Source organism: Polyodon spathula, chromosome 3, assembly GCF_017654505.1.
Source record: "Polyodon spathula isolate WHYD16114869_AA chromosome 3, ASM1765450v1, whole genome shotgun sequence".
Lineage (NCBI taxonomy): Eukaryota > Metazoa > Chordata > Actinopteri > Acipenseriformes > Polyodontidae > Polyodon > Polyodon spathula.
In genome coordinates this window covers 46,168,459-46,180,443 of record NC_054536.1, presented here as the reverse complement: position 1 = coordinate 46,180,443, position 11,985 = coordinate 46,168,459, and the positions used below count along the sequence as shown (strand labels likewise).

The following is an 11,985-nucleotide window of genomic DNA, read 5'->3' as shown; positions in this document are numbered from 1 at the left end:
CTTTTGAGGCATAAGCAATTAGGAAATAACACTTACTACCCAGGAACAAAAATTGTGTTACATAGTGTTATAAGTTATTAAAACTAAATAAAACAGATGGAAGCTGTCATTAAAGTACTTCATTTCTATAGAACCTGTTGTGGTTTAAACATTTACAATGCTTTGTCATCGACATTCTGAGTGCGAGGTCTGTACTCTCAGCAAAATTATAAAATGAGTTGCTGCTAAAAGGTTCCAGTGGGAACATGTCTTATAATTTGTAGCAGAATTGTTTCTAAACAACACCTCAACATATTCAGGTGTGAAAGAACTGAACCTATTTTTTAAAGCTGTCTTATTAGCAGGAAACTATAACCTAGTTTCATATATTTGGTACCAGGACTGTATTTGAATAAGACCATGTGAAAGACTGTTTTTCAAGGTCACATGCCACTGCTTTTCTAGTAATTATTAAACAAGTATTACATTCCAGCCAACTTAAATTCAAGATGGTTGTCTAACCAACCTCTTGTCATTCAAGTAATGCCCCTGGTATTTCCAGTTCTACTAGTTATTTTTTTCTTTTTGTAACTGGGCAATGAAAAAAAAAATGCGGTGTAGTTTTCCAAAATGCACTCAGTCCACCAGCACTAGTTTTGAGAATCAAGAAAAAATAAACACAGCTATCTTTTGTGTATTCAAAACTTTAATCCAGAAGAATGTATTCACATCAGTCAGATAAATGATATGTCGAACATTTAATAACACATTTTGTGATGGTACAGAAATATAAGCAGCTAAAATGTATTGGTTTCACAAAACATCCTCAGTCCAGGACTTGGTGACTTTTGCAACTACGCACCAATTCCAAGACTGAGGACTTGTCGTATGTCGTTAAAAAAATTATTAAATTATATAATATATGAAACATATATACAGTATATGGATATGGAGTGTTCAATATGGTATATACATCAAGTGAACATATTTTTGTCAGTATTAAAAGTGCAATAAAAGTGATTAAAAAAAAAACTTTAAAAAGGAAGTGCTATAAATAAAGTGCTGTAAAATGAACTTTTTCTTGTTTTTCTTTTACATTTACTATTGTGGCTGTTGTTTTAAAATGTATGCTGTCATGACAACCATTCTTTTTTCCTTGCTCCCCCTACTCATGCTATCAACCAGGTTGAGGTCAGGTGCTGAAAAATGTCTGGGCACTTGAGTTATGCTGTCAATAAAGATAGTTGTACACTTTTCTACAGTAACAAACATACTGTCGCAATACTACAGTAAGTAACATCCATAAGTTTAGCCTCCAACTACAGTATAGCTGATGTTAAGAACGCAGAAAACTAATGCTGCTCTCTTGAAGTAGTACCTAGCACAACTTATATCTACTAAAAATAACTTAATATGTCTTTATTAAATGTAGAAATTATTATTTGTGTTTTATGAAGTGACTTTAAGTCCTCAGATTTAACTTCACAATGGTTTTAAACATTCAACTCCCTATTAATATCAAGTGAGCCAGGCAATCTGCTATTATTGTGCTGCTTGCATTTCACACATCTCTCTCTATTCTTCCACCAGTTACTTGAGTCACAGGGTTTCTTCCTGTCCATTTTACTTTCATTGATTGATAATATAAAATCCTCCAGCAGCTCTCAAGCTCCCCCATTCGAAAGAACACCACTCAGTGGACTGAATGCTTTTTGCAGAATCAGGAAGGGACTTGGTGCGCTTTGGAAACCATACCTGTCTTTTGTTGCTAGAAACACAATGACTAAACCTTTTATAGCAACCCTTTTGATTGATGTTTTAATAGTATATTCTGTGTATGATGCAAGCCTTATCTCATCTGACCAATTTTTTTACCACCATTTTAGAAACTCATTCTTAAATTGTAACTAGTTTAAGTTTGCTCAGTAAGAATGAGGTAAGCCCCAACAGCAAAGGTATTCATTGTAAAAGTGCCTCCCCAGTTCACTTAAAAAAATGAGACAAACTTCTAAACGACAGTAGGCTGAAACCAGTTATAAAAAAAACTAACCTCCTTTTTATTGTTTTATATATAAAAGAAATACAAAAAGACATCAACACAAATAAATAATATAATTATGGCGATTCAGTTTTGTCAGCAGCTTCAGCTTGGGTGACAGTTTCAGGTCCTCCAGATGTTAGCAATGTCCTCCTGTTATAGTGTCCCTTCATGATACCGGAATTGTTGTTCTCATTAAGGATCTGCTTCTGTTTTTGCCTGTTAAGAGACTGCACAAGCCCTAGTACGACGGCTGCTAAGGAATATTGGCCGGTCATTTTTCTGGGCTGCATAATTAGTGGGTTTGGCTGAACTCTTCCCAGTAGAAAGTAGGTCTTGAGTTTTCCTTCTTGTTCGCTTATACCTTTAACGTAGATATCCCCCCGGTACTCAAAGGCAAAGCCACGCTCCTTAAGGATTAGGTAAGTTTCTTCAGGCACTTGTATTTTGCCACTGATGCCTGTGCTGTCCATTCGACTGGCCAAGTTTACTGTCTTGCCCCAGATATCATACTGGGGCTTCTTAGCACCTATTACTCCAGCCACTACAGATCCATGGGCAATGCCTAAAGATGAAATTAATACATTGATTTTAATTGTGTAATAATAATCAAACACAAATTTAATATTTCTCAGTTTTCTTGTTACTCAGTGGCACAAGGGAACAAGAGTTTAGCATGACAATGCTGGAGTTTGGGATCAACTACTTGTTCTAGGTTCTTCAAGTGCCTCAAAGTAAAGAATGATGGCAACTTTTTCCCCCAATGTTAGGGAAGGTCTTCTATATACCCTATGATGTGATTACCTAGCCCACAAAGTATCAGACAGGTAAGAAAGTGTCCAAAGTTGTTATTTTTGGTATAATAATGGAATTTACATAGTATTTCATGTATTTAATTCAGTTCAGGATAGTGTACAGCTATGGCCAAAAAACCTAGAATTTCAAAATTGAGACATAAACCCCCTCCCCCCAAAAACCTTAAGAACATAATTTAGATATTTTATTTAACATCACGTAATCAAATAAACTACAAAATGATATTGCAAAAATCTACCTGAAGCTATAATAGTAGTACAGTATTTCATATTAGATTTCAAAATGTCATATTTTTCAGATTTTGTAAATTTTAAATAGTTTTTTAAATTTCATAATCACCAGTTATTTTATTATTTTCTCACAATTTGGCATATCCAATTATTTTTAGGTTAAACTCACTGCTACCACCAGATTGATTCTACTGTTAGTGAGCTAACCAGACTCAACCCCACCTAACCCATGGCCGCCTTGACAAAGGGCATGTAAGGTTATGATGAAACATATCAGGGCTACCTTTTCGTTACTTTATAAAATATCAGGTTTATCTTTTGAGCCATGACAATTCCATCATTTATTTATGTAGCACTATAATATTTGCAAAATACCATTTCTAAACACATCACAGTATACTCAGTTTCAAAACACATTTAAACATTTAAAATTGCATCTGGTTTGCGTACTGTAGGGCCTTTTTCCATATAATAGGACGCTAAATTAAAATAATAAAGTTGTCTGGAAGAATGAAAGCAATTTTAGGTTTTCCTGGCGAAGGAGCACATACAGTGGCTTGCGAAAGTATTGACCCCCCCCTTGGCATTTTTCCTATTTTGTTGCCTTACAACCTGGAATTAAAATTTATTTTTTGGGGGTTTGTATCATTTGATTTACACAACATGCCTACCACTTTGAAGATGCAAAATATTTTTTATTGTGAAACAAACAAGAAATAAGACAAAAAAACTGAAAACTTGAGCAAGCGTAAGTATTCACACCCCCAAAGTCAATACTTTGTAGAGCCACCTTTTGCAGCAATTACAGCTGCAAGTCTCTTGGGGTATGTATCTATAAGCTTGGCACATCTAGCCACTGGGATTTTTGCCCATTCTTCAAGGCAAAACTGCTCCAGCTCCTTCAAGTTGGATGGGTTCCGCTGGTGTACAGCAATCTTCAAGTCATACCACAGACTCTCAATTGGATTGAGGTCTGGGCTTTGACTAGGCCATTCCAAGACATTTAAATGTTTCCCCTTAAACCACTTGAGTGTTGCTTTAGCACTATGCTTAGGGTCATTGTCCTGCTGGAAGGTGAACCTCCGTCCCAGTCTCAAATCTCTGGAAGACTGAAACAGGTTTCCCTCAAGAATTTCCCTGTATTTAGTGCCATCCATCATTCCTTCAATTCTAACCAGTTTCCCAGTCCCTGCCGATGAAAAACATCCCCACAGCATGATGCTGCCACCACCATGCTTCACTGTGGGGATGGTGTTCTCGGGGTGATGAGAAGTGTTGGGTTTGCGCCAGACATAGCGTTTTCCTTGATGGCCAAAAAGCTCAATTTTAGTCTCATCTGACCAGAGTACCTTCTTCCATATGTTTGGGGAGTCTCCCACATGCCTTTTGGCGAACACCAAACGTGTTTGCTTATTTTTTTCTTTAAGCAATGGCTTTTTTCTGGCCACTCTTCCGTAAAGCCCAGCTCTGTGCAATGTACGGCTTAAAGTGGTCCTATGGACAGATACTCCAATCTCCGCTGTGGAGCTTTGCAGCTCCGTCAGGGTTATCTTTGGTCTCTTTGTTGCCTCTCTGATTAATGCCCTCCTTGCCTGCTCCGTGAGTTTTGGTGGGCGGTCCTCTCGCCAGGTTTGTTGTGGTGCCATATTCTTTCCATTTTTTAATAATGGCTTTAATGGTGCTCCGTGGGATGTTCAAAGTATTGGATATTTTTTTTATAACCCAACCCTGATCTGTACTTCTCCACAACTTTGTCCCTGAACTGTTTGGAGAGCTCCTTGGTCTTCATGGTGCCGCTTGCTTGGTGGTGCCTCTTGCTTAGTGGTGTTGCAGACTCTGGGGCCTTTCAGAACAGGTGTATATATACTGAGATCATGTGACACTTAGATTGCACACAGGTGGACTTTATTTAACTAATTATGTGACTTCTGAAGGTAATTGGTTGCACCAGATCTTATTTAGAGGCTTAATAGTAAAGGGGGTGAATACATATGCACGCACCACTTTTCAATTATTTATTTTTTAGAATTTTTTTAAACAAGTTATTTTTTTCATTTCACTTCACCAATTTGGACTATTTTGTGCATGCCCATTACATTAAATCCAGATAAAAATCCATTTTAATTCCAGGTTGTAAGGCAACAAATAGGAAAAATGCTAAGGGGGGTTCAATACTTTCGCAAGCCACTGTAGCAGTCTAATTCTGAGTTGAGCACTTATAAAGAATGCAATAATTAAGCACATAACATTACTAGGGGATTCAAATGACAAATGGTAAAAGCACATTACCTACTAAAAGAACTTTAAAAGAAAATAACTGAAGAATGTGTATAAAGTAGAAAAATAAATACAAATTATACACATTCAGGGCATAAAAGTCCTTCAGCTAAATGCCACATAGAACAGCACAGAGTTTGTTTTCCAAACAAATGTCTCTGTCATGGCAGAATGCTCGCTCCAAGACGTTCTGAGGTGCCCAGTTTGTAAATATCAACCCAAGAGTAATTTTCAGGGATTATTAGCTTGCTGCCAAGAATTCCGTTGTGCTTTGTGTTCAGTGTGCTAGCCAGCGAAACTGAAAACGGTCTTCATTAAGATGTACTCACCTATCCGCAGTTCAAAGTTATTAAAGGAATGCTTGTTTATCTCTTGTATACTTTCATTAAGGGCTATGGTAAAGTCTGCCAAAGCACAAAGATGGCCCCATTTATCTTCACATTGCTGAAATGAAAAGGGAAAAATGCATAAACTGGATATCATTTAATATGTGCCGACACTGTGATGCTTTTATTATAGGGTTACAGGATATAGAACAGTGAACATCATTGTATGATGGAATACCTGCACAAGTAAAAGAGAACAAGTCAAGGATGAAATCAGACATTTGTGATCCTATAACTCTATTTACTGTATATTGCTTTTTTGTTAATGTATAGTAAAGATTAAAATTCAACTATATATATATATATATATATATATATATATATATATATATACACACACACACACACACACACACACACACACACACACACACACACAGTGCCTTGCAAAAGTATTCAGACCCCTGACCAATTCTCTCATATTACTGAATTACAAATGGTACATTGAAATTTTGTTCTGTTTGATATTTTATTTTAAAACACTTAAACTCAAAATCAATTATTGTAAGGTGACACTGGTTTTATGTTGGGAAATATAAAAATAAAAAAAAAATTTGAAATATCTTGCTTGCATAAGTATTCAAACCCCACACATTAATATTTGGTAGAGCCACCTTTTGGGGTAAGTATGTACTAGCTTTGCGCACAGTGTGGGAGTGATTTTGGCCCATTCTTGGCAGATTGGCTCCAGGCTGTTCTGGTTGATTGGACAACGCTTGTGGAATGCAATTTTCAAATAGTGCCACAGATTCTCAATGGGATTGAGATCAGAACTTTGACTGGGCCACTGTAGGACATTCATCTTTTTGCTCTTGAGCCACTCCAATGTTGCTTTGGCCTTGTGCTTGGGATCATTGTCCTGCTGAAAGGTGAATTTCCTCCCAAGCTTCAGTTTTTTAGTGGACTGAAGCAGATTCTCTTGCAGTATTTTCCTGTATTTTGCTCCATCCATTCTTCCTTCAATTGTAACAAGATGCCCAGTCCCTGCTGATGAGAAGCATTCCCACAGCATGATGCTGCCACCACCATGCTTCACTGTGGGGATGGTGTATCTTGAGGCATGGGCAGTGTTAGGTTTGCGCCACACATTGGGCTTTGAGTTTTGGCCAAAAAGCTCTATCTTGGTCTCATCTGACCACAAAACCTTTTCCCACATCGCAGCTGGGTCAGCTTCCAATTATGATTATTGATCCAACTGTGCTCACTGGGATATCCAACACTTGGATATTATTTTGTACCCTTTCCCTAATCTATGCATTTGTATTACTTTATCTCTAACTTCTGTAGAATGCTCTTTGGTCTTCATTTTCCTTCAGATTCACAGCCTCACCAATGATCCTTCAACAGTGGGGTTTTTATCCAAAAAATGTGACAGCAACTTTAATGGTTCACAGGTGGAGGCCAATGGTAAGGTAATTGTGTCCTCTTTAGGGCAATTTCTTTCATCGGTGCAAACTGGGAGCTTCCACAGCACAGGGGTTGAATACTTACGCAAGCAAGATATTGTAGTTTTTTATTTTTCTTTAAAATATTTCCCAACATAAAACCAATGTCACCTTACAATAATTAATTCTGAGTTTCAGTGTTTAAAAATAAAATATCAAACAGAATGAAATTTCAATGTGCCATTTGAAATTCAGTAATATGAAAGAATTGGTCAGGGGTCTGAATACTTTTGCAAGCCACTGTGTGTGTGTGTGTGTGTGTGTGTGTGTGTGTGTGTGTGTGTGTGTGTGTATATATATATATATATATATATATATATATATATATATATATATATATATATATATATATATATATATATAATTTTATCATAAACAAATCATTTAGTCGATTGTAACTTTCAGCCAAACATTAAAAGTAACTTTACACCATTTTTCATTATGAATTCCAAATGTAACTTAAGGTCTAGTGGATCACCTTACTACATTGTGATGTAAACACTCTGTAGTCTGAAAGATCTGTGACATTCTACTATCTAGTGATGATCATGATTACTGAGTGGATCACACATTTTTAAACAGTATTGTCTGCTAATTAACTACTTATGCATTACAAAAACTTGCATTAGGGATTAACACCTAAACTAAAGTCTTAATGTATGTGGGAATAGAGATATGACAAGACAAACCCATGGAGTTACAGATTCCTTTCAGCCAATTATATGCTTGTACAGCATAATGGCAGCCAATCAGGACATATGCTTCCTAAACAGTAGTTATCATGTTTCTTCTGCTCAATCGATTCAACGGCTCTGTTGCTAAACCTCTCAAAATAGCTCTGCCCACCCTTTGCTCACGTTACATGGAATATACTGAATGACCACATTCATAATTTTATTGTACCTTGAATAGACACCCCCTGACCTAAGACACACATGCTTTACATATGCTGTACAACCTATATCAAACATGGAAATACTGTGTATACCAGCTAGTACTAAATATTGTAAAGTATTTTGCAGTTTTCTATAAAATCTGATACAGTCCCAAGATAGGGGATGTAATAATGATGGTCGCATATTTCTGTGCACTCCAGTTAAAGTGCCACTATAATTATGGTTTCAACTTTGTTCCATGTTAAACACAGATTTTCAACCATTAATATCTTGGCAATGGTAGGGTGATGTCTTTAGGAACATAAACACTTTGTGACATTGTCTGTTTAACCTTTAAATGGTTTTTCAATAGGATTGTGGCAAATTGGTTTGCAGTTTTTTTCATTTTGTAAACCTGGACTGGCGACCACAAAGAATAATCCCAGGCAATACATAGCAATGTGTATTACACTGCTCCAAAACAACGGGTTGCAGTCTCGAAATAATAAGACACAGTTTATAAATAATAAACACAGTAGAACACATACAAAGACACACACGTTCACAAGTCCACAGTGAGTGCTATAGTGCTTGTGGTGTAATACAATTTATCTTTGTACAATGCAGTATTGTTTGAGTTTAGTGCTGGCCTTAAGCGACGGCTCTGGATCGTGTTAGCCTTCTAATAATAACAAACAAGCAGATTTTTAGACATGGAAAAACAAATCACCCACGGTAATTCACAGTATGCCGGTTCAGCTTAACCATAAAAAAAGAACAGATCACCTTGCACGTCCCCTTATACACCATCAGTCACGACCACCGTTTCTCCTCCAATCCAAGGTTGCCACATTGCTTCCCTTCTATTTCGATTACTTGGTATACCATAGCTCCATCCTCTTTCTAGATAGCCAACTTCCACCTAAACCTGGGAATGAGTTACCAGGCCATCCAGTCCAGGGCACTCTGTTCCCTTTACATAGCGCCCTCACAGGTCGGGAGGGAGATTTTAATCAAGATTCATTCTTTCTCTGTCACAGAGATTCATCTTTTCAAATAGATAGAAAGGGGAGGGGGGGGGGTCAAAATGTTACAATCTGCCCTGTGTACAATACAAATTATAATGACCTGGAATAAAAACTGAAATAGCTATATATGGTACTCAGCACTGAGGTAGCGGACTCTGCTGACTTAATTTCCTACAGTGGTTAGAAGTTATTTTTCTTTTTAATGTAGGCTTTTGTCGCATGTACATTAGAGTGTCTGAGGGGTGGTGGTTTTCCATCAGGTCTGCTCAGACAGACATGCACCTGTAACACAAGGCGCTGTGTGAGAATGCTGCCTGGGCAATTGCTGACGCTCCAAAAACTTTGCACCTCCTCTGACAAGATGCAAACCATTGTAGAAGAGAGTAATCAAGAGCTGTATAAAACCACACACGTCACAGACCTGTCATTGGCCTCCGGATGGCTGCTGTGGTACACTTCCTGATGACGCTTAGCACTTGTTGAGGATAGGCAGGAAAACATTCGGAGGAGAAGGGCAAGAAGGAGAAGCCCCAGCATATTCAAACCCAGGGTCACTTTGTTTTGGTTGGATTGTCCTCTCCGCTTGCCTCTAGTGGTGTCAGCTGTGATGTGGATGGCTGTCCTCCTTCTGTTCCTGCTGCATGCCTGTGCTGGGTTGAGAGTTTCACTTGTGTTCGCCACCGCAGATCCTGCCAACTTTCACCTGGTTGACTCTCCTTCTGGTAACATTGACAGCATTGACCTTCTACACTACAGAGTTGTAAAGACTCGAGTAAGTGACTCGCAATTTTCAGGGACAGGCGACGCAAAATAAAGGCAGATTAAAACTGAAACGAATGAAGTTGAACAAATAAGAGTATTCATAAACATTCATTTAAAGTTAGACGAAGTTAGAGAAAGATAATTAGACTTGTGAATTTTATTTTAATATTTAAGTGGCTTAAATGTTTTTTTCTTTCTGCAAAGTAACAACACACCATGCAAGACTGAAAAGAGCCGAAGTCGTGCTGCTCATATTTATAGTCTTTGTTGTTTTAAAAAAAAATAACAAAAAAAACAGTTCATTGTTCATTGTTCAAAAACTCAACAACGAACAATGAACTGTTTTTTTTTTTTCAGTTTTTAAACAGTGGTTCATTTTCAACTGTCAAATAATGGAAAAACAAACTGGTTATAAATGAAATGAGAAATCCCACTGGGGCGGATCAGGTATTTAAAAACTCAGTGGCAGCGACACATACTGCTGTTCAGTAGGCAAGCAAGTGAGCAGAAACCGGAAGACGGCATTCTATATCTCCTGTTTGAGCTGCATGTGTTTAATACAACTGTGTGTTTAGTATTAAATACTAATAATAAATATTAATAATTGCAGTTTATTTGTGGTGATTTTCATTACCTCCCCCACATTATCATCTCTTAACATGTTCTGAAAACTCTTGGCACAGCTGTCATATCTTACTGGTTTGACAACAACTGGAATGCACTACCTGAACACAAAACACAGCAGGATTGGTTTTTGGGGTAGATGGCATCTATTAAAGAACCCCTATGCAGAAAAGCATGCGCTATTGTATTCATTTTGGATAATTCTGGAGAACACTGTGTAATGTTATGATATGCCCCATCACCAGTGCATATCATAACATTACACATGTCTTTTCCACCCATTTAGGCAAAATCTGATGTCAGCATTACCAAACATGCCTTTCAGTTTCATACAGTGTAACCTAGTTATTTTACATTCTTGATTTCCTGCTGTGGCTATGCTTCTAATTCATTGTATTCTAATAGATCAACTACAACTCTACATGCAATACTGGCAAAAAAATAAATGTAGCCTTGTCACAAAGACGGCCGGAGTGGGTGGTGTCAGACCAGAGCCAGGAAATAAGCAACAGAGAGGTGGAGTTTGGTGGAGCTGAGCGAATGCTTTCGCTCAGCATTTAATAAATAAACAGAACAGAAAATAAACATGGTAACAAACAAAAACACAAGGACACGGCACATTCGCCAAAACAAAAGAGATAAACAAAACAGACTATCACTAAACAAAACATGGTGATCTTCTTTAACGATTATTATTTTGTTATTTATTCTCATTACCTCCGTCTCCAATCACGTTCTCCACTCACTGAACACACAAGCCCCAGTATGTGAAAACATGTTGCTTTTATGCAGCTGTTCCGAGACTCGACTGCTAATCAATCCTTCAATTGGAGTCGCGGTACAACTGCACGTGAATTAATAAAGTGCAATTCCCCGTGCTCACATATTACATTTTACTTGCACATGAAGTGCTGTGCAATCCTCGTGCCTAAATACAAATATACATTTTAAACACTCGTGTTACACAGACCCGTTTATATCCCTTGTACCAATGACTATACACCAACATTAAACACACAACACGCAACATATAACAGAAAATACACACAGGGGCGGGCACTTCGTCACAAGCCTCCATTTATGATGGTCTGTGCTATAAAGCAAAATTTTTTTCTATATTTGACCAATAATATTAATATTATAACTTATTACATATGATGTAACTACTGCTTGGAAAGTTGGAAAAAAATTCCCCACAATGCACAAACAGCATCCCCAAATCGGTCAGTCTAGAACAGAAATGGAACTAAATGATTTAGCAAAAAGGCTGAAAGCTGTTCCTGTTCCACATCAAACAAGCTGAACTTGTCGGAGTCTGGCTGCATCACAAAATTCCGCCTTAACTAACGGATGGTCAAAATTAATTTGTTAGTATGTTCCTAGAATAATGTTTTCGCATATGAGTTGTAATGAATGCATTTGTACTGTGGACTAGGTTTTGAAATGTTTTTTTTATAGAAGCAATTTCATACTAACTATTGTACTTGATAACATTAATTTAATACGTTTTAATATGTTTTGTTAC

At 37.3% G+C, this 11,985-nt stretch overlaps 1 protein-coding gene across 1 annotated transcript in view; it reads right to left on the bottom strand.

The window, feature by feature from the left end:
- Positions 1-764: 764 nt before the first annotated feature.
- Positions 765-11,985, bottom strand: part of adcy8 (adenylate cyclase 8 (brain)) — a 190,424-nt gene continuing 179,203 nt past the window's right edge. Inside the window, exons 15-16 of the mRNA XM_041241855.1 lie at positions 5,670-5,784; positions 765-2,582 (exon numbers count right to left, since the gene is read on the bottom strand). Coding sequence (XP_041097789.1) covers positions 2,095-2,582; positions 5,670-5,784 — 603 coding nt within the window. The 3' untranslated portion in view covers positions 765-2,094. The remainder of the gene's footprint in view (positions 2,583-5,669; positions 5,785-11,985) is intronic.